Source organism: Mesoplodon densirostris, chromosome 11 (genome assembly GCF_025265405.1).
Source record: "Mesoplodon densirostris isolate mMesDen1 chromosome 11, mMesDen1 primary haplotype, whole genome shotgun sequence".
In the NCBI taxonomy this organism is placed as follows: domain Eukaryota; kingdom Metazoa; phylum Chordata; class Mammalia; order Artiodactyla; family Ziphiidae; genus Mesoplodon; species Mesoplodon densirostris.
The window spans coordinates 40600485-40624444 of NC_082671.1; the positions used below are offsets into that span (position 1 = coordinate 40600485).

General features: G+C 40.2%; 1 protein-coding gene across 3 annotated transcripts in view; it reads left to right on the forward strand.

Moving 5' to 3' along the window:
• TAFA2 (TAFA chemokine like family member 2) overlaps positions 1–23960 on the forward strand; it is a 529565-nt gene that overhangs the window by 367355 nt on the left and 138250 nt on the right. For 2 of the 3 annotated variants that reach the window (XM_060113005.1, XM_060113004.1), the window contains exon 2: positions 11904–12010. In XM_060113005.1, coding sequence (XP_059968988.1) covers positions 11905–12010 — 106 coding nt within the window. In that variant the 5' untranslated portion in view covers position 11904. Of the gene's footprint in view, positions 1–2426; positions 2502–11903; positions 12011–23960 lie in introns of those variants that run through there. The other variant, XM_060113003.1, reaches the window with a different exon arrangement.

Sequence of the window (23960 nt, forward strand, 5' to 3'; positions counted from 1 at the left end):
CTTGGGGAGCAATTTCAAGGTTTCATCCTCTGAATTTATCCTTCAGCTTCCAGTTTCTTCTTCCCTCAGCTTTTGCTGTTATAAAATTCACTTAAATTTTGCTTTTTTTTTTTTAACAGATAAATGTGACAATTCTGAAAGTGCCTTCGGCCCTTGACTGTGGTGGAAGTTTTTAAACTGATACCTGGTGTTTAGCACATTAAATGAGAAGTGAATGCCCCCTCCTTCTGTGCTCTTGTACAAAGCCCAGAAAAAGTGTATCATTCAGCTTTTTTTCTTTTGGGTTTTCTTCTTTGGTGATGCCCCTTTGTCCAAAATTCTTCATTGCTCTATTATACTTCAGTTTGCTCAAACTTGGTTGTTATTTATTTTATTTTATTTATTTATTTATTTTGCAGTACATGGGCCTCTCACTGTTGTGGCCCCTCCCGTTGCGGAGCACAGGCTCCAGACGTGCAGGCTCAGTGGCCATGGCTCACGGGCCCAGCCGCTCCACGGCATGTGGGATCCTCCTGGACCGGGGCACGAACCCGTGTCCCCTGCATCGGCAGGCGGACTCTCAACCACTGCGCCACCAGGAAAGCCCAACTTGGTTGTTATTTAAAACTCAGTTAGAATAAATCACATTACAGACTGTATTTCTCCCTTCTCTTTTTCTTCTTGTCCACTGTGCTCTTTCTTTTCTGCCTCCCTCCTACCCCTTTCCCACTTTCTTCTTCCTGTGTGTTCCTTCTTAGTTTTATCCTAAAATAGTGACACATACTTGCTTCCTGCTCATGTTGGCAAGTACACAATATATTTGGCTCTACTACATGACATGACCGGCATTCAGCAAATACTCATTTGCTAGTTATTGGGCTGAAACTTGGACCAGGCCCTAGGTATTTCCAAATGTGTGGTGCACAGTCCCTATCTTTAGGAATCTTATATGACAGTGAAGGATGGAGATAAGTAAATAGAAAATTATATTACATGTGGCAAGTGCCTAGTATGTAAAAGCAGGGCACTTAACGAGGTCTTGTCCAAATCCTATAGGAGGAATTCTAAACTTCACCCTGACCAATGAATAGAAGTTAGCATTTTGAAGAGTGGATGGGGTGAGGGGGTGGGTGGCTAATATGTGTCAGGTGACAAGGAGGTGAGATTTAGCTGGAAGCCTTGGAAGAAATTTCGTAGAGTTAAAATATTGACTATGAGTGTATGTGGAGAGAGAGATGGAGACGAATGGAGTAAAATAAGATTGGAGACATAAAGAGAAAGGTTTTTTTGTTTTTTTCCCTGATACCTTTGTGTTTTTTTTGCGGTACGCAGGCCTCTCTCTGTTGTGGCCTCTCCCGCTGCGGAGCACAGGCTCCGGACGCGCAGGCTCAGCGGCCATGGCTCACGGACCCAGCCACTCCGTGGCATGTGGGATCTTCCTGGACTGGGGCACGAACCCGTGTCCCCTGCATCGGCAGGCGGACTCTCAACCACTGCGCCACCAGGGAAGCCCCCAAAACAAGTTTTGTATAACCCTGCTAAGAATTATGGACTTCTTTTTTTTTTTTTTTTCAAAATAGGAGGGAATCATGTGAAGGTTATAATCATATGAAGGGTGTCTCATGATCATAGTTACATGTTTGACTACAGCATAGAGAATGCATTACACTCAGTCAACAGTATTTATCAGGCACTTACTAAGTACTACATACGGCAAATAGAGTCATGGAAAAAGCAGACACAGACCCTGCCTTCAATTCCAGATGATGGCAATATTGGCAGCAGGAAGTCCAGTTAGGAAGCTGTGTGTTGCCCATGAGAAACTTTGGTGGTCCGAATTGCAGTATTGCAGTAGGTATGGAAATAAGTGTGTAAGATTAACAGATATTCAGGAAATAGTATTGACAGAACATGGTAGTTGACTGGACTGGCATGGGGGGTGGTATGAAAGGGAAGACAGGGGTCTTTACAGACTTCCAAATGTTGACCTGCATTCTCCTTCCTTTTTTAGTTTGACAGCCTGGAGACTTTGTGGTGTTTCTGTTTCCATATGTCTAGTTACCATTTTGACCAGCTGTCAGTTCTGTCATCCCATTTGGTGGGTGGACAATGGTATGGAAAATACAATGGGTCATTGACCTTGTAGCAGAGGCCGTTTGCTATGGGAAACCTATTATCAAGAATTATGCTAAGCAGCTCTTCTTGTCAGATGAATTTTGCTAAACTGTTCACTCTGTTATAGGATATGCAGTCCAATACGGTCACAGGGATTGGATGTAGAAGAGGAGGCAGGATGGCTGAAAAAATGTGAGAAAAGTAGGAGCTCATAACAAAGCTATTAGTAAGAGTGCCCCCTCCACAAAACAAACACAAAGGCAATAGAATGGAAGATTTTAAATGGGCATTTGGTTTTACTGAGAGCGAATACTAAAACAGATTATTTCTTTAAGACACTTCCTGAGGACATAAGTATCCTGTATTACACTGTGAAGGAAGGTTTCTGGAAAATGCTGCACACTCAGGTATGCCTCTGGTTAAAAAAAAGAAAAAATCTGGTTAAGTTTGTTGAACCCAGAATTTTGCAAATCTATTTGCCCGCTTTGTTTTTCACTAATATGGTATTAATGTTCTGTGAAAGTGATGCCTCACAGAACACACAGATTAGGAAAATGCTGGTCTAACCAAGTAATGACCATAGTAATGGTTAATACTTATTGAGCATTTATGATCTTCTATGTATAGTGTTAAATTCTTTCATGAAGTATCTCATTTAGTTTTCATACAAACAACACTATGAGGTAGATATTATTATCCTCATTTTTCTTTTTTTTGGTTGCAGAATTTACTTTTTTCTAAATTCTGTTTTTTTAAAACATCTTTATTGGGGTATAATTGCTTTACAATGTTGTGTTAGTTTCTGCTTTATAACAAAGTGAATCAGCTATACATATACATATATACCCATATCTCCTCCTCCTTGTGTCTCCCTCCCACCCTCCCTATCCCACCCCTCTAGGTGGTCACAAAGCACCGAGATGATCTCCCTGTGCTATGCAGCTGCTCCCCACTAGCTATCTATTTTACATTTTGTAGTATATATAAATCCATGCCACTCTTTCACTTTGTCCAGCTTACCCTTCTCCCTCCCCGTGTCCTCAAGTCCATTCTCTATGTCTATATCTTTATTCCTGCCCTGCCCCTAGGTTCTTCAGAAACATTTTTTTTAGATACCATATGTATGTGTTAGCATACAGTATTTCTTTTTCTCTTTCTGACTTACTTCACTCTGTATGACAGACTCTAGGTCCATCCACCTCACTAAAATAATTCAATTTCGTTTCTTTTCATGGCTGAGTAATATTCCATTGTATATATGTGCTACATCTTCTTTATCCATTCATCTGTCAATGGACACTTAGGTTGCTTCCATGTCCTGGCTATTCTAAATAGAGCTGCAATGAACATTGTGGTACATAACTCTTGTTGAATTATGGTTTTCTCAGGGTATGTGCCCAGTAGTGGGTGCTCGGTCATATGGAAGTTCTATTTTTAGTTTTTTAAGGAAACTCCATACTGTTCTCCATAGTGGCTATACCAATTTACATTCCAACCAACAGGGCAGGAGGGTTCCCTTTTTTCCACACCCTCTCCAGCATTTATTGTTTGTAGATTTTTTGATGATGGCCATTCTGACTGTTGTGAGGTGATACCTCATTGTAGTTTTGATTTGCATTTCTCTAATGATTAATGATGTTGAGCATCCTTTCATGTGTTTGTTGGCAGTCTGTATATCTTCTTTGGAGAAATGTCTATTTACGTCTTCTGCCCATTTTTGGATTGGGTTGTTTGTTTTTTTACTATTGAGCTGCATGGGCTGCTTGTAAATTTTGGAGATTAATCCCTTGTCAGTTGCTTCAATTGCAAATATTTTCTCCCATTCTGAGGTTGTCTTTTCATCTTGTTTATGTTTTCCTTTGCTGTACAAAAGCTTTGAAGTTTCATTAGGTTTATTTGTTTATTTTTGTTTTTATTTCCCTTTCTCTAGGAGGTGGGTCAAAAAGGATCTTGCTGTGATTTATGTCATAGAGTGTTCTGCCTATGTTTTCCTCTAAGTGTTTGATAGATTCTGGCCTTACATTTAGGTCTTTAATCCATTTTGAGTTTATTTTTGTGTATGGTGTTATGGAGTGTTCTAATTTCATTCTTTTACATGTAGCTTTTCCCAGCACCACTTATTGAAGAGGCTGTCTTTTCTCCATTGTGTGTTCTTGCCTCCTTTGTCAAAAATAAGGTGACTACATGTGGGTGGGTTTACCTCTGTGCTTTCTATCTTGTTCCATTGAACTATATTTCTGTTTTTGTGCCAATACATACTGTCTTGATTATTGTAGCTTTGTAGTACAGTCTGAAGTCTGGGAGCCTGATTCCTCCAGCTCCATTTTTCGTTCTCAAGATTGCTTTGGCTATTTGGGGTCTTTTGTGTTTCCATACAAATTGTGAAATTTTTTGTTCTAATTCTGTGAAAAATGCCATTTGTAGTTTCATAGGGATTGCACTGAATTTGCAGATTGCTTTGGTAGTATAGTCATTTTCACAATGTTGATTCTTCCAATCCAAGAACATGGTATATCTCTCCATCTGTTTGTATCGTCTTTAATTTCTTTCATTAGTGTCTTATAGTTTTCTGCATGTAAGTCTTTTGTCTCCTTAGGTAGGTTTATTCCTAGGTATTTTATTCTTTTTGTTGCAATGGTAAATGGGAGTGTTTCCTTAATTTCTTTTGCAGATTTTTCATCATTAGTGGATAGAAATGCAAGAGATTTCTGTGCATTAATTTTGTATCCTGCTACTTTACCAGATTCATTGATTAGCTCTAGCAGTTTTCTGGTACCATCTTTAGGATTCTCTATGTATAGTGTCCTGTCATCTGCAAACAGTGACAACTTTACTTCTTTTCCAATTTGGATTCCTTTTACTTCTTATTCTTCTCTGATTGCTGTGGCTAAAACTTCCAAAACTATGTTGAATCATAGTAGTGAGAGTGGACAACCTTGTCTTGTTCCTGATCTTAGAGGAAATGGTTTCAGATTTTCCACCATTGAGAATGAAGTTGGCTTTGGGTTTGTCATATATGGCCTTTATTATGTTGAGGTAAGTTCCCTTTATGCCTGCTTTCTGGAGGGATTTTATTATAAGTCGGTGCTGAATTTTGTCAAAAGCATTTTCTGCATCACTGAGATGATCGTATGGTTTTTCTCCTTCAGGTTGTTAATATGGTTTATCACATTGATTGATTTACGTATAATGAAGAATCCTTGCATTCCTGGGACATACCCCACTTTATCATGGTGTATTATCCTTTTCACGTGCTGTTGGATTCTGTTTGCTAGTAATTTGTTGAGGATTTTTGCGTGTATGTTCGTCAGTGATATTGGCCTGTAGTTTTCTTTGTTTGTGACATCTTTGGTTTTAGTATCAGGGTGATGGTGGCATCGTAAAATGAGTTTGGGAGTGTTCCTCCCTCTGCTATATTTTGGAAGAGTTTGAGAAGGATAGCTGTTAGCTCTTCTCTAAATATTTGATAGAATTTGCCTGTGAAACAATCTTTTCCTGGGATTTTGTTTGTTGGAAGATTTTTAATCACAGTTTCAATTTCAGTGCTTGTGATTGGCCTGTTTATATTTTCTATTTCTTCCTGGTTCTGTCTTGGAAGGTTGTGCTTTTCTAAGCATTCATCCATTTCTTCCAGGTTGTCCATTTTATTGGAATAGAGTGGCTTGTAGTAATGTCTCATGATCCTTTGTATTTCTGCAGTGTCAGTTGTTACTTCTGCTTTTTCATTTCTATTTCTATTGATTTGAGTATTTTCCCTTTTTTTCTTGATAAGTCTGGCTAATGGTTTATCAATTTTGTTTATCTTCTCAAAGAACCAGCTTTTAGTTTTATTGATCTTTGCTATCGTTTCCTTCATTTCTTTTCATTTATTTCTGATCTGATCTTTATGATTTCTTTCCTTCTGCTAACTCTGGGATTTGTTTTTTTTCTTCTTTCTCTAACTGCTTTAGGTGTAAGGTTATGTTGTTTATTTGAGATTTTTCTTGTTTCTCGTGGTAGGATTGTGTTGCTATAAACATCCCTCTTAGAACTGCTTTTGCTGCATCCCATAGGTTTTTGGTCATCGTGTTTTCATTGTCATTTGTTTCTAGGTTTATTTTGATTTCCTCTGTGATTTCCTCAGTGATCTCTTGGTTATTTAGTGGCATATTGTTTAGCCTCCAGGTGTTTGTACTTTTTACAAATTTTTTCCTGTAATTGATATCTAGTATCATAGCATTGTAGTCGGAAAAGATACTTGATATTTCAATTTTCTTAAATTTACCAAGGCTTGATTTGTGACCCAAGATATGATCTATCCTGGAAAATGTTACATGAGCACTTGTGAAGAAAGTGTATACTGGTTTTTTTTTGATGGAATGTCCTATAAATATCAATTAAGTCCATCTTGTTTAATGTATCATTTAAGCTTGTGTTTCCTTATTTGTTTTCATTTTGGATGATCTGTCCATTGGTGAAAGTAGGGTGTTAAAGTCCCCTACTATGATTGTGTTACTGTTGATTTCCCCTTTTATGGCTGTTAGCATCTGCCTTATGTGTTGAGGTGCTCCTATGTTGGGTGCATAAATATTTACAAGTGTTATATCTTCTTCTTGGATCGATCCCTTTATCGATCCCTTCTTTGTCTCTTGTAATAGTCTTTAAAGTCTATTTTGTCTGATATGAGAATTGCTGCTCTAGCTTTCTTGTGATTCCCATTTGTATGGAATATCTTTTTCCACCCCCTCACTTTCAGTCTGTATGTGTCCCTAGGTCTGAAGTGGGTCTCTTGTAGACAGCATATATATGGGTCTTGTTTCTGTGTCCATCCAGCCAGTCTATGTTTTCTGGTTAGAGCATTTAATCCATTTATATTTAAGGTAATTATCAATATGTTTGTTCCTATTACCATTTTCTCAATTGTTGTGGGTTTCTTTTTGTAGGTCTTTTCCTACTCTTATGTTTCCTGCCTAGAGAAGTTCCTTTAGCATTTGTTGTAAAGCTGTTTGGTGGTGCTGAATTCTCTAAGCATTTTCTTGTTTTGTAAAGGTTTTGATTTCCTCGTCGAATCTGAATGAGATCCTTGCTGGGCAGAGTAATCTTGGTTGTAGTTTTTGCCCTTTCATCACTTTAAATATGTTCTGCCACTCCCTTCTGGCTTGCAGAGTTTCTGCTGAAAGATCAGCTGTTAACCTTATGGGGACTCCATTGTATGTTATTTGTTGCTTTTCCCTTGCTGCTTTTAATATTTCTTCCTTGTATATAATTTTTAACAGTTTGATTAATATGTGTCTTCACATGTTTCTCCTTGGATTTATCCTCTGTGGAATTCTCTGAGCTTCCTAGACTTGATTGGCTACTTCCTTTCCCATATTAGGGAAATTTTCAACTATAATATCTTCAAATATATTCTCAGTCCCTTTCTTTTTCTCTTCTTCTTCTGGGGCCCCTATAATTCGAATGTTGGTGCGTTTAATGTTGTCCCAGAGGTCTCTGAGACAGTTGTCAATTCTTCTCATTCTTTTTTCTTTTTTCTGGTCTGAGGTAGTTATTTCCACTATTTTATATTCCAGGTCACTTATCCATACTTCTGCCTCTGTTATTCTGCTATTGATTCCTTCTAGAGAATTTTAAATTTCATTCATTGTGTTATTCATCATTGTTTGTTTGCTCCTTAGTTCTTCTGGGTCATTGTTAAACGTTTCTTGTATTTTCTCCATTTTATTTCCAAGATTTTGTATCATGTTTACTATCTTTACTCTGAATTTTGTTTCAGGTAGGCTGCCTATTTCCTCTTCATTTTTTGGTCTAGTGGGTTTTTACTGTGCTCCTTCATCTGCTGTGTGTTTCTCTGTCTTGTCATTTTGCCTAACTTACTGTGTTTGGGGTCTCATTTTCACAGGCTGCAGGTTCATATTTCCTGTTGTTTTTGGTGTCTGCCTGTGGTGGGTAAGGTTTGTTCAGTGGGTTGTGTAGGCTTCTTGGTGGAGGGGACTAGTGCCGGTGATCTGTTGGATGAGGCTGGATCTTGTCTTTCTGGTGGGCAGGACCATGTCCAGTGGTGTGTTTTGTGGTGTCTGTGTCCTTATTATGATTTTAGGCAGCCTCTCTGCTAATGAGTGGGGTTGTGGACCTGCCTTGCTAGTTGTTTGGTGTAGGGTGTCCAGCACTGTGGTTGCTGGTTTTGAGTGGAACTGGGTCTTACCGTTGAGATGGAGATCTCTGGGAGATCTTTTACCATTTGATATTATGTGGAGCTGGGTGGTCTCTGGTGGACCAGTGTCCTGCACTCAGCTCTGCCACCTCAGAAGCACATGCCTGACACCCACCTGGGCTCACCAAGACCCTGTCAGCCACACGGCTCAGAAGAAAAAGGAGGAAAAAAGAAAGAAAGAAAGAAAAAAATAAATTTATTAAAATAAAAATAAAAATTATTAAAAATTATAAAGTAAAAAAAAAAAAGAAATAAAGAAAGAAGAGAGCAACCAAACCAAAAAACAAATCCACCAATGATAAGAAGAGCTAAAAAACTATACTAGGGCTTCCCTGGTGGCGCAGTGGTTGAGAGTCCGCCTGCCGATGCAGGGGATGCGGGTTCGTGCCCCGGTCTGGGAAGATCCCACATGCCGCGGAGAGGCTGGGCCCGTGAGCCATGGCCGCTGGGCCTGTGCGTCCGGAGCCTGTGCTCCGCAATGGGGGAGGCCACAACAGTGAGAGGCCCGCGTACAGAAAAAAAAAAAAAAAAAACTATACTAAAAAAACCCCCCAAAAAAACGGATAGACAGAACCCTAGTACAAATGGTAAAAGCAAAGCTCTATAGACAAAATCACACAAAGTCCACTGCCTCAATTTTGGGATGATTCATTGTCTATTCAGGTATTCCAGAGATGCAGGGTACATCACATTGATTGTGGAGATTTATTCTCTTGCTGCAGTGGCTGCTGGGAGAGGTTTCCCTTTCTCTTCTTTGTTCTCACAGGTTCTGGGGTTCAGCTTTGGATTTGACCCTTCCTCTGTGTGTAGGTCGCCTTAGGGCATCTGTTGTTTGCTCAGACAGAATGGGGTTAAAGTAGCAGCTGATTAGGGGGCTCTGGCTCACTCAAGCCGGAGGGAGGGAGGGTATGGAATGTGGGGCAAGCCTGCAGTGGCAGAGCCCGGCATGACATTGCAACAGCCTTAGGCGCCCCGTGTGTTCTCCTGGGGAAGTGGTCCCTGGATCACGGGACCCTGGCAGTGGTGGGCTGCACAGGCTCCCGGGAGCAGAGGTGTGGATAGTGACCTGTGCTTGCACACAGGCTTCTTGGTGGCTGTAGCAGCAGCCTTAGCATTTCATGCCCGTCTCTGGTGTCCGCACTGATAGGCGCAGCTCATGTCTGTCTCTGGATCTCGTTTAGGCAGTGCTCTGAATCCCCACTGCTCGCGCACCCCCAAAACAATGGTCTCTTGCCTCTTAGGCAGTTCCAGACTTTGTCCCAGACTCCCTGCTTGCTAGCTGTGGCATAGTAGCCCCCTTCAGGCTGTGTTCACGCAGCCAACCCCAGTCCTCTCCCTGGGATCTGACCTCCAAAGCTGGAGCCTCAGCTCCCAGCCCCCACCCATCCCAACACGTGAGCAGACAAGCCTGTCAGGCTGGTGAATGCTGGTCGGTACTGATCATCTTGCGGGAATCTCTCTGCTTTGCCCTCTACACCCCTGCACCCCTCCGAAGCTTCCGCCCTCCACCACCAGCAGTCTCCGCCCGCGAAGGGGCTTCCTAGTGTGTGGAAACTTTTCCTTCTTCACACCTCCCTCCCAGAGGGGCAGGTCCTGTCCCTATTCTTTTGTCTCTGTTTTTTCTTTTGCCCTACCCAGGTACGTGGGGAGTTTCTTTCCTTTTGGGAAGTCTGAGGTCTTCTGCCAGCCTTCAGTAGGTGTTCTGTAGGAGTTACTCCACATGTAGATGTATTTCTGATGTATTTGTGAGGAGGAAGGTGATATCCACATCTTACTCCTCTGCCATCTTGAAGGTCTCCCCTTCTCATTTTAAATACAATAAAAATACTCTTAGTTAAGTAATTTATCCAAAGTCATATAGAAAGTAGGCAGGAAGCCAGATTTTAAACCAAGCAATCTAATCTGAAAGATCAAACACCCATTCCTTTGTACATTTTCTAGACATGTCACAAGACCAAGGTCCATGGAGGACTTGCAGCTATTGGGGCCACTGAAATTCCCTCCAGTCATCTCCCTCCACAGGCCTCTCATACACTCAAGGAACAAAACATCCAAATGAATGAACACTTTCCAATCTCATACTTTTTGAGCCCTTTTACATGCCAGCCATTGGGCCTGGCTTTTCACACACATATCCCATATTAGAGAAGAAGAAACTGAGGCAAGAGATCCAGAAATTTGCATAAGATGACACAATTAAAAACCAGGAGGGCCTGGACTCAAATCCAAACAATCTGACTCGGGGGTAAGTCTGTGTTCTTAGTCATACTGCGCTGTCTCCTCAACATCTGAATCAGCTTGCACAACTTCCCCAGGCCAAGAAGTGTTCATGTATACCCATATTAAATATAAGTAATATATCAATTAATTTTTTCATCCACTTAGTGTGAATGACTTCTCTTCAAAATTATACAGCCATCATTGCCACCATTGAGTCATACTTTTGGAGACAGAATATTTTGGCAGTGAAGGTGTAAGGAAAAAGATAACTTAGAGAACTCAAGAGGAAGAGTAGTCAAGCCAGGTCAGGAAGTGACCTCACAAACTTGCAGTAGAATGAAGGCAAGAATGTAGGTCAAACAAGATTAGAGTTCAAAATAGGATCCGAACCTGAGAAGGCACAGGGTGATGGATGTATATTTTATCTGCCTCATAAATAAATGCAGATGGATTATATCTTATATAGTTCACTTACCCCTTAGCAATATAGTAGTTAATATAAAGATTTTAGACTTAGATTATTTGATGTTTGACTTTTTACTCTATCATTAAACATGACCTCAGCAAATTTCCAAATTTCATCATCTACAAATGGGGTTAGACATACCAACATCCCCAATTTGTCCTGAAAAACAATTGAAATAATATAGTCTTAGGTGCTACAGAAAGTAGTAGCTAAATTTTTCCTATGGGTAGCTATTATTTAATTACAACTTTGCTTTGCTTTCCTGAGTTTTGTAGTCTCAGCTTGAAAATGTTAACCAGATATTTTTCATTTTGCTTTTCCATTTTTCTTCTACTTCTCATAAAGTACAGCATGGTAGATTCCAGTAATATTAAAACATCTGTGTATCTCTAGTAGTAGTGTTGTACAGTAAGGTGACTTTTAAAAAACACATTAGGAATAATAAATTTGAAGTGACTTTATTCTGTGCAGGAATTCATCACACACATTTTATCTAAACTGTTTACCCTGACCATTTGGCCTGGCCTTGAAGAAGGTTTTGTTTTGTTTGTTTTTCTTAGAGTAGAATAAGTCACTTATTTAAAGATTATTCAAACAACTGTGCCTTGGATTTTTTGAATAAGTTGAATCTATATTTATATGGAAAGAAAAATGGTGATGTTTCCCAGTTGATTTAGGCTGTTGTTAAATGAAATAAGATTGACTGAGGTAGGGCCTCTCTTACCTCTTGCATTGTATCAAGGTACTTTATTTGGAAAACTTTAATTATTTTTCTGTTCATGGTTTATATACAGTGAATAGCATTTTAATATAAGAAATGCAAATTTAGGTGTTAAGGTGTCATGGGAAGCTTTAAATATAGCACAGTTATAATGGAAAAGCAATGGTTTCACATACTTAGGATTTTTATTATTATTTTTTTATTTGCAGGATGAGTAAGAGATACTTACAGAAAGCAACAAAAGGAAAACTGCTAATAATAATTTTTATTGTAACCTTGTGGGGGAAGGTTGTGTCCAGTGCAAACCATCATAAAGGTAAGCTGTTCTGTTTTCTTCCTCAGCTCTCTGAGGAAGGGGACTCCCTTTAATACAAACTATTGTGTTCTGCTTTTACTGGTCAGTTAATTTTACTAAATGTGGGTCCACCCATGGCAATTCTCTTTAAGTAAAAATGCAGAGAGAGTTATTCTTAATATGGCTTTGAATGGTAATGAATGATTATTTAAATGTTTCCAGGATTACTGACACTTCTGCAAATAATGTTCAAAAGTATGGAATCGTGACTCTGTTTTCTTCTTAACATTTCCATTTTTAAGATAATAATGTTAAAATGTTGAGTTGACACGTAATAAAGATGAGTTTCAAATTGCAATCATCCTACAATGAAACCATCTTTAATGATATGTATCTGAATAATACGTATACATGTAAATTTCCTTTCCGTGCTTTTTGTAGATCATATTTCTTCATGCCAGAGTACATCTTTGGCCACTCTTTTGATTTTACCCCAGTATGATATTGAGAAGGCTCAATTCTGCCATAGAACAGGGTGACGATATTTGTTTTATATATGTGTGTTAAGCTTGACAGCTCAAAATTATGCCCTTTCTGTTCTCTTTTCTGAGCATAAGACTCAGTATAGTGAATACTTTTTCCAAATGAATTAAAATTCCATTTAATTTTATTTTAGTCTATTTTTGGACCGTCTCTACCATAATCAAGTATTCATAACCTGAAAAGTCAATTTAGATTTTTCTGTGAAATATGATTTTACAATTCTTTTCTCTTTCCTCTGTAAAGTCCACAGACTAGCAACTTAGTTTCTTATTTTATTTTTGATTGAAGAGAAAGTTAAGACTGCCTTGAATTTTGTAACACTTAAAATAGTTACACATGTGCATTTAATTAGCATTACACTGAACAAGTACACCAGGGAATGGAAAGATGTGGTGTGAGGGAGGGATGCTTATAAGACAAAATCTTTTCCCCCTGTGTTTAAAACCAAAAAGAGTCATCTTTCAAAATATGAATTTTATAAAGAGGTCCTTCATATTTCACAATCCTGTTTTTGCCCCACAGTGTGTGAGTGTGTGTGTGTGTGTGTGTGTGTGTGTGTGTGTATGCATTTCTTCTTTTCTTTAGTACAGCACTTGGATCCACAGATAAAACTTTAAATTCTCTTTAATAAGGGTTACTGGTATAAAATTAAGAAGTTGTTAAGGAAGATGTTATTCACGTGCCTCCAAATTGGCTACAGTGAACCAAACGGAAGGACAAAGCAGCCTTAAATACTTACCTTTTAAAAAGGGGGCAAACCGGGCTTCCCTGGTGGCACAGTGGTTGAGAGTCCGCCTGCCGATGCAGGGGACATGGGTTTGTGCCCGGTCTGGGAAGATCCCACATGCCGCGGAGCGGCTGGGCCCATGAGCCATGGCCGCTGAGCCTGCACATCCGGAGCCTGTGCTCCGCAACGGGAGAGGCCACAGCAGTGAGAGGCCCGCGTACCGCTAAATAGATAGATAAATTGATAGATAGATAAATAGATAAATAAATGAATGAATGAATGAATGGCAAACCACTGGGGCCAGGCCCCATGCCTTGGGCTTAACAGGAGAAGACACATCATCCATACATGGTCACCCCAGTGCACCTTCCCAGCCTATAAAAGTAGAATTGAGAGCTTTGGGGGAGATTCATAGTAATTGTGGGTGTCATCCCAGCAAAGCAAGGGTTCATGATAAGGATGCTTTCTCATCTCCAAAGCCAAGTGATGGGGTCTCTAAGAGAATCATTCATAAGGACTGCTCCACAGTGAATATTGCATACAATTTTTAAAGCTGTTTTTAAGAATTTTTAACTTGTGTTATGTTCTATGCTAACTCCAAAACTAAGATCTTTTCTTACTTTTTGCCAAAAATATATTTCTTGAACATAAGAGATTATACCTTGACTCAGAAAACTCACTCAAAGTGCCAAACTCAAAGTTCTAAAACATTATAGAAGATAAACTTTTGTGTTGTTTTGCTAATCCATTTCCACCCTACCAAGAATATTTTGGAGGAAGAATTTAGGAAAGATTTCTCTGCCTCTCCCTCTTTCCCTCCTTCCCCTTTTCCTTTCTTTCTTCCCTTTACACTTTCCATGCAAAATGCCCCCTTTGTTTAAACTGTTTTACATTTAATAAGTGTAATGTACATATATGTTTTAGGACATATTCATAAAGTGAACACAAGTGTGCTCACCCCCCAGTTGAGACATGTAACATTTCTAATTCTCTTGAACCTGATTGTGTCTGCCACTTTAATTTCATTACTTTGCCTCCTTACCCAAGATAATCACTATTCTAAATTTTGTGATTATAATTCCCTTGCTTTTATTTATAATTTCACCATGTGTTTATACATATCCAAATGGCATGCTGCTTAATTCTGTTGTTATTGAATTTACATAATAGTATTATACTGTGTTTTTCTGTAATTTGCTACTTTGCCCAACAATATATTTGTGACATTCATTATACTTGATGGTAACTATAGTTAATACTAATTTTTTTTTTACTGTTGCCCCATATTTTGTTGTATGAAGTCACCACAATTTATGTATTTATTCTCTTGTACATGAACAGTTGGTGTTCTATTTTCTTGTCATTATGAACTATGCTTCTATGAATAGTCTACTTCTTTCCTTGTGCACATGTGCCAGGGTTTCTCAAGAGCACATTCCAAGGAGCAAAATTCTGGGTCACAGGGCATTGCATATCTTCAGTCTTACCAGATTATGTGAAATGCTTTTTTCCAAAGTGGTAGTACTAAGAAAGTTATTCAAGTTATTTCTTCTTACTGATGTATAGTAGATTTACAATATTATATTAATTTCAGGTATACAACATAGTAATTCAAAATTTGTATAGATTATATTCCATTCAGAGATTTTATAAAATATTGGCTATATTCCCTGTGCTGTACAATATACCCTTGTAGCTTATTTTATACATAATAGTTTGTACCTCTTAATCCTCTATCCCTATGCTTCCCCTCCCTCCTTTCCTCTCCCCACTGTTAATCACTAGTTTGTTCTCTATATCTGTGACTGTTTCTGTTTTGTTATATTCATTTGTTTATTTTAATAACATACAGTATTTGTCTTTGTCTGACTTATTTCACTAAGCACAATACCCTCCAGGTCCATCCATGTTGTTGCAAATGGCAAAATTTCATTCTTTTTTATGGCTGAGTAGTATTCCTGTGTGTGTGTGTGTGTGTGTGTGTGTGTGTGTGTGTAAGTGTACTACATCTTCTTTATCCATTCATCTTTTGATGGACATTTAGGTTGCTTCTGTAGCTTGGCTATTATAAATAAGACTCCTTTGAGCACTGAGCGTACGAAAATTTCAAATTAGAGTTTGCATGTGGATTTTTTTAAAAATTGAAGTATAGTTGATTTACAATGTTGTGTTAGTTTCAAGTGTACAGCACAGTGATTCAGTTATATACATATATGTCTGTGTGTGTGTGTATACAAATTCTTTTCTCAGATTCTTTTCCCTTATAGGTTATCACAAATATTGAGTATAATTCCTGTGCTATACAGTAGGTTGCTGTTGGTTATCTATTTTATATATAGTAGTGTGTATATGTTAATCCCAACCTCCTAATTTATCCCTCTCCTACCTCTTTCCCACTTGGTAACCAAAAGCTTGTTTTCTATGTCTGTGAATCTATTTCTGTTTTGTAAACAAGTTCATTTGTATCTTTTTTTTTGATTCCACATATAAGCAATATCATATGATATTTGTCTTTTTCTGTCTGACTTACTTCACTTAGTATGATAATCTCTAGGTCCATCTATGTTGCTGCAAATGGCATTATTTCATTATTTTTTATGGCTGAGTAGTATTCCATTGTATATATATACCACATCTTCTTTATCTCTTCATTTGTCGATGGACATTTAGGTTGCTTCCATGTCTTGTCTATTGTAAATAGTGCTGCAATGAACATTGGGGTGCATGTATCTTTTCAAATTATAGTTTTCTCCAGATATATTGGATATATACCCAAGAGTGGAGTTGTTGAATCATATGGTAGATCTATTTTTTTTTGTTTGTTTTTTGAGGCAACTTCATCCTGTTTTCCATAGTGTCTGCACTAATTTACATTCCCACCAATAGTGTACAAGAGTTGCCTTTTCTTCACATCCTTGCCAACATTTATTTTTTGTGATCCTTTTTATGATAGCCATTTTGACAGGTGTGAGGTGATATCTCATTGTGGTTTTGATTTGCTTATCCCCGATTATTAGCGATGTTGAGCACCTTTTCATGTGCCTCTTGGCCATCTATGTGTCTCCTTTGGAAAATTGCCTATTCGGTTATGCCCATTTTTTTAATCAAGTTGTATGTTATTTTGATTTTGAGTTGTATGAGTTGTTTATGTATATGGTATATTAATCCCTTATCCATCATATCATTTGCAAATATTTTCACCCATTTAGTAGGTTGTCTTTTGTTTTGTTGATGGCTTCCTTTGCTGTGCAAAAGCTTTTAAGTTTAATTAGGTCCCATTTGTTTATTTTTGGTTTTGTTTCCATTACTTTAAGAGATAGATCCAAAAATATATTGCTACAATTTATGTCAAAGAGTGTTCTGCCTATGTTTTCTTCCAGGAGTTTTATGATTTCAGGTCTTACATTTAAGTCTTTAATCCATTTTGAGCTTATTTTTGTATATGGTTTGAGAAAATGTTCTAATTCCATTCTTTAACTTGTAGCTGTCCAGTTTTCCCACCACTTACTGAGAGACTATTATTTTTTCCCCCATTGTATATACTTGCCTCCTAGTCATAGATTAATTGACCATAAGTGCATGGGTTTATTTCTGGGCTCTCTATTCTGTTCCATTGATGTATTTCTATTTTCATGCCAGTACCATCCTAATTTGATGGCTGTAGCTTTTAAGTCAGGGAGTGTGACACCTCCAGTCCTGTTCTTCTTACTCAAGTTTGCTTTGGCTATTCAGGGCCTTTTGTGTTTCCCTACAAATTTTAGAATTATTCATTCTAGTTCTGTAAAAAAAAAAAAAAAAAAAAATTGCCCAGCAGCATACTCCCCTCTTGTCATCCAAGCGATATGCTCTCAGAATTCCCCCTAAGAGTGCTGCCTAGGTCCTTCTGTTGTGGCAGGCTATGTAGGCTGACTGGTGGGCTTTGTTGGCCCCTAGCCCAGTTGATTACCAGACCCTGCTTTGTGTGGATGTTGCTAGCTACTGACTAGTGGGGCCTGGTCATAAGGCAGCTGACTGCAGAACCCCAAGGAGCCCTGGGGCTAATGTTGGCTCACTGGCAGTAGGAGTCAGGGTCCAGAAGACTCTGGGGCTGTTGCTCCACCTACTGGCAGGCAGAGCTGGGTCCTGGAGTCTGGCTGCAGGGCCCAGGGATCCCAGAGCTGGTATCAGATCACTGGTGGGCAGGGGTCTGGTTCCTGACACAGTTGGGTATGTGGTCCATGGTGTCCTGAAGCTTGTGTTGGCCTGCTAGTTGCAGGGCCAGGGCCCAGGGCCCAGGGCCCAGGCCCCACTGGTCCCAGGGTAGGGTCTAGCCTGCCATGGGTGGACTAGGTCTTCAGGCTGAGGGACTGTGATTTTCTTGCATCTAGTGTCTGCCCCCTAGTGGGTTCGGCTGGTCTAGAGGCTGGCGCAGGCTTCCTGGATGGCAGGGCTGGTGTCTGCCTACTGGTGGGTGGAGCTGTGTCTTGGCCCTCTGGTAGGTAAGACTGTGTCTAGAGGTGGCTGTGGGCTCAGGAAGTCATTAAGCAGCCTGTCTGCTGATGGGTGGAGATGTGTCCCCACCCAGTTAGTTGTTTGGCCTGAGGCTTCCTAGCACTGATGCCTACAGGCTGTTGGGTGGGACCAGATCTTGGCACTATTGAGCCAGAGGGAGGATCCCATGATGCCAGCTGCCGGCAGCAGTGTCCATGTGGTAGAAAGCTCCCTAATATGGCTACTGACAGTATCTATGTCCCCAGAATGAGCTACAGCCACCCCCGCCCCGCCTCTCCAGGTGACTGTCCAAGACCAGCAGTTAGATCTAGCCCAGGCTCCTGTCAAATTACTGCTTTTGCCCTGGGTACTAGTGCATATGGGATTTTGTGTGGGCCTTTAAGGGTAAAGTCTCTGTTTCCCTCAGTCCTGGCACTCCCCAAATTAAGCCCCACTGGCCTTCAAAGCCAAATGCTCTGGGGACTTGTCTTCTCAGTGCAGCACCCCAGGGCTGCAGTTTGCCCACCCAGGGGTATGGGACTTGATTATATTGTGAGCCCACCTTTCCTATCCTACCTTTCCCATTGTGGTTCCTTATTTAGGTTTTTAGTTGTGAAAAATCTTTTCCTGTAGCTTCTCATCTTTTTCATAGATTGTTGTTCTGCAGATAGTTGTAATTTTGGTGTGCTCATGATAGGAGATGAGCTCAGGGTCTTTCTACTCCACCATCTTGGCCAATGCACATATTCTCTCTTTATTTTTTTCCATTTAAATTACAGTGTGTCTTGTTTTGTTCCTCTTTGGGACTCTGTGCTTCCTGGACCTGGATTTCTGTTTCTTTTCCCAGGTTACTGAAGTTTTCAGGTATTATGTCTTCAAATATGTTCTGTTCCTTTTTCTCTCCCTTCTTCTTCTAGGACCCCTATAATGTGAATGTTAGTATGGTTGGTGTTGTCCAAGAGGTCTGTTAAATGTCCTCATTTCTTTTTTTTTTTCTTTTCTGTTCAGCTTCAGTGATTTTCGCTACTGTGCCTTCCAGTTCACTGATCCAGCCTTCTGTATCAATCTACTGTTGATTCCTTCTAACTTATTTTTTATTTCACTTATTGTATTCTTCATATCTGTTTGATTCTTCTTTATATTTTCTAAATCTTTCTTAAAAAATTCTAACTTCTCATTCTAGTCATCCATTCTCCTCCTGAGTTCTTTGATCATCTTTATAATAATTTCCTTGAACTCTTTATCAGATAAATTGCCTATCTCCATTTAGTTCTTCTTCTGGAGTTGTATCTTGTTCCTTTGTTTGGAACATGTTCCTCCATTTGGAACATATTCCTCTGCCACCTCATTTACCACTTTTAATATCTACGTATCTGGTAGTTTAGTTGTTTTTCCCAACCTTGGAGAAGTAGCCTTTTGTAGGAGATGTCCTCTGAATCCCAACAGCACACTCCTCTCTGATCACCAGAGCTACGTGCTCTAGTGGTGCCCCCTATTTAGACTGTGTGGGTCCTTCTGTTGTGGTGGGCTGACTACTGTGGGCAGTCTGGTAGATGTGGCTGGCCCAGAGTCTGGTTGGTTGCCAGGCTATGCCTTGTATGGAGGCTGGCTATGGAAGCCTTTGGAGTTCTGGAGCTAGTGTTGACTCACTGATGGGCAGAGCTGGGTCCTGGGGTTGCAGGCCAGGGTTCCTGGATCTAATGTTGGCCTGCTGGTGGGTGGGGCTGGTTCCTCACATGTCTGGCTACTGGTTCCAGGGTGACCAAGAGCTGATGTTGGCCCACTCATAAATGGGACTGTATCCCAGGGCAGCTTGTTGAGAAGTCCAAGGTATCTCAAGCTGGTGTTGTCCTGCTGATGGGTGTGGCCAGGGTCTGGGGGTTCCTAGGGCTGGTTATCATCCTGCTGGTGAGTGGGGCCAGAGCCCAGGGTCTCCTGGAGCTAGTGCCAGCTCACTGGTGGGCTGAGTTGTGTCCTGGGATCTCTGGCTGCAGGGACCTGGGGGTCCTGGAGCTGCTTTTAGCCTGTTGGTGGGCAGGGCCTGTTCCTGACTCAGCTGACTATGTGGTCCAGGGTGTCCCAAAGTTTTTGCTGGCCCACTGGTGGGTGAAATTGAATCCTGGGGCATCCGGCTGAGGGTCCCAAGGTATTTTAGAGCCTGTGTTTGGCCTTTGAGTGTTCTGTGGGGCTGCAGTGGTTTTGGGGATGGTATCGGCCCACTGGTGGACAGAGCTGGGTCCTAGGATCTCTGGTTGCAGGGCCCTTGGGGTCCCAGGGCTAGTGCCTGCACACTGGTGTTTGAGGCAGGGTCTTGGTCAGTCTGGTAGACAGGGCCATGTCCTGGGGTAGCTGTGGGGTTTTAAGGCAGCCTGCCTGCTGGTGGGTGGGACTGTCTCTCTGCCTGGCTAGTTGCTTGGCCTGAGGCATCCCAGTACTGGAGCTGATAGGCTAGTGGGTGGGACTGGGTCCTGGTGCTAATAAGCTAGAAGGAGGATTCCAAAATTGCACTTGCCAGCACCTGTGTCCACATGGTAGAACAAGGTCCCCCCCAAATTGGCTGCCACCAGTGTCTGTGTCCCTAGGGTGAGCTCCAGTTCCCTCATGCCTCTCTGAGAGACTCTCCAAGATCAGCAGGTGGATCTGACCCAGGCTTTTTTCAAATTACCACTTCTGCCCTGGGTGCCAGAGTGTGTGAGAGTTTGTGTCTGCCCTGTAAGAGTGGAGTCTCTATTTCCCACAGTCCACATGGCTTTCATCATGCGTAGGGCTTAGAGTAAGGAAGGCCTATTTGCTTATTTCTACTTTTTATTGTAAGATAATTAATAAGAAATCTGTGTCTGATTGAGAGCACTTCGTGTGAGCATTCAAGATAAAAGTAATACAGTTGAATATTAAAAATCCAACAGCTCTATTCTAAGAGCTTTGTAGATAATAACTCATTTGATCCTTATGACAATCTGTAAGGTTGGTACTATTATTCATCCTATTTTATAGATCAGAAACTGTGGCAAAGAAAGTTTAAATAATTTGGCCTAAGTTGCTTAGTTAGTAACCATTGAGAGCAGGATTCAAATCTAGGAAGTCTTGTTCCATGTAACATGATAAATATCTAGCAGTGAATTTCTTTTTATTTATACTATTTGGGATTTAGTTGACTTCCTGAATCTGTGGATTGATGTCTTTCATAAACTTTGAAAGAATTCCAGGCATTATGTCTTGAAATATTGCTTCTATACCGTTGTCTCTACTGAACTAGAATTCTGGTTAGGTGTATGTCAGCTTTCCCTCTCTATTCTCCATATATTTCAACCTCTATTTTATATCTTACATCTTCAAGTCTTTCTATGCTATATTCTGGGATATATATTCAGATTTGTTCTTTTCTACCACACTATTTCTATGTTCTCTTGGGTCTAATCTGCTCTTTAATGCATATATTGAGTTTTAATTTCATCTATTACATGCTATTAAAAATTCTTTTTTTCTTACAAATTTTCTTGGTTTTTGATATATTTTGTTCTTGATTTATTTAGTTTATATTTCTTTTTATACATTTTATATCAAATCTCACGTATATATAAAATTTGATGCTTCTATTTTATGAAATTTTTGTGATTTCTTCCTGTAGACTCTCACTCATAGTACTTTATTTATTTTAGGGTTTTGTGATTTTTAAAAATTTTGTGAGCTAATGTTCACTGGAATCATATTTGCAAGAGTTTTTAAGGCCTATATTTAGAATGCATTCTTCCAGAGATGATTTGCATACGCCATGTGTCTTAGGTTTCTCTAAAAGCAGAGCCAAGTCAGGAATTCTTGTTTATGTGATTTATAGAAAGAGTGCTCTCAGGAGACAGAGAGCAAGGACAGCAGGATAAACTTGGAGACAAAAGATGAGCACAAATAGAGTCTCAGCTGGAGAACAGCCTGGTCAGGTCCTTTGGGGAGGATCAGAAACATAAATTGCTCCACAGAGAGGAGCTCCTTGAGGTGAGATAAATAGCCTCTTCTACACTTGTGTCCATTTGTCATTGGCCATTGATCTACCATGGTAGGGAATAGCCTTCCTGGAGAAGTAGCTTCTCTTTAGCAGAGGGTGGATTTCTGAACAAGAGAGGGGCTGTGAATTGTAATCCCCTACCATTCACAGCAAGTGGAGGAAAGATGCACTGCTGATAGAAAGGATCTTGCTAGTGAACCAACAGCTACACATCACTGCAGTCAACTTCTCATACCCCTCAGCTCTGCTTGCTTCTTATTTTAAATTTACTCTGTCTAGGCAAACCTTATCAAAGATTCTGCTTGGTTATAATTTCCAAGAAAACCTACTTGAGGAGGAATAGTGGGGCTGCTACTAATGCAGTTGGTACCAAGGCCTTTATTGATACTCATTATCTGCCCACTTCCCTAGCCATTTTAGATTCCTCTCTCCTTCCTGTTCACCTAGAAGGTTTACCTGATGTTTTACCTCGTACCTGAGGGTTCTGAGCTCTGGATTATCATGTTCTGAATTCTGGGGTTGTTGTACTTATAAATTTATAGTTGTAACTGGACATTGGGATGCCAAGAAATACCTCAGTGGATCATCTGAGAGCCTAACATATTCTCCCCTGCCCTGGTTCCTAGAAGCTACCCATAGCAGTGGTCACTGGAGTCATTAAACTCATCAGTATTTAAGTTCTTTTTTTCTTGCTCGTCTATGGGGCTGACTAGGCAGCAATTGGAGCTATATGTTTAGCAGGACTCTTACAGTTTCCCCTGGTAAAAGCATTCCCTTTCTGGGAATCAGGACTTCTAGATTCATAGAGTCTATTGGTAGTTCTCACAGGAATATTTTAGATTGGATAATTCTGATGGAAAATTTGTTTTACTCAATAATTTTCGAGTACCCACAATAAGGACTGAGAATATAGCAGTACATACAAGACGCAAACATTTTCTTTATGGAGTTTTTGTCCTAGAGGTGGGAAGATAGATAATAAAAAGGAAAAGTAAAACAGTTTTATAGTATAAATTCTATGGAAAAAATAAGAAGTGTTCAAGAGGGACTGTAGTTTTAAATAAGGCCTTTGGGTAAGACCTAAATTTTTCAATGGAGCCAGCCATGAAAATATCTGGGAGAAGGATGTTGCAGGCAGAGCAGTAAATAAGTATGAATGCTTTCAAGTAGGAGCATGCCTGGAGACATGAGGAGTAGCAAGGCTGCTGTGTATAGAGCAGAGTATGTAAGAAAGAGAGCAGTAAGAGGCTGGGTCATTACAGAACAGGTAACTATAGGAGATGAAACAATAGAATAAGTAGCTCTTCCAAATACCAGTGCAATAGCACTGTGTTCTCAAGAGCAACCAACTGGAGAATTGTCTTACTCTGTTTCTTGAACATAATGTAGAAACACTGTAGAAATCTAGAGCATTTGTATTTGAAAAATGAGATATGTAAAAATCAGAGAATGCTGTCACCTGCTTAATAAAATCTTCTGAGCTTTGGGAACTAAAAGTCCCTCACACACAGACAAACCTCCAGAGATTCTGTCCTGAATTCTCACAACTGTCTTCAGCTGGATATTTTGAGAGCTGGGGGGTGTGGGGGGTGGGGTGAAGGTGTGGGGGGTAGTGGTTAACTCAGAGCATTGTGACAGCCAATCAGAAAGTATAAGCAGTATTTCCCACTTGGAAGCAATTACATTAGGTACAGCTTCAGATAGTGGGGATTAGAGAGGAAATATTTCAGTTTAGGACTCCAAGTTCCCAACAGAAAAACATAGTCATTAATCTTAGAAGGTCAATATGTTTTCTTGCCTTTTCTTCCTTTACCCATCACATCCAAACTAAATCTAAAGAGAATGAGTCATCATTGAATGTTTGGGTTGGAAAAGGATCTGTATTTAGTGTGAAAGAGATTATAAACAGATGAGAGTTATACGTAACACACACAAATTTTTTAAATGTTCATTTGATTAGCTAATATTGAGTGTTATTCCCATTATTATACTAGGTGTTTACTAATCTGAATTGCAACTTTTTTTTTTTTTTTGCTGTACGCGGGCCTCTCACTGCTGTGGCCTCTCCCGTTGCGGAGCACAGGCTCCCGACACACAGGCTCCACGGCCATGGCTCACGGGCCCAGCCGCTCCGCGGCATGTGGGATCTTCCGGGATCGGGGCATGAACCCGTGTCCCCTGCATCGGCAGGCGGACTCTCAACCACTGCGCCACCAGGGAAGCCCTGAATT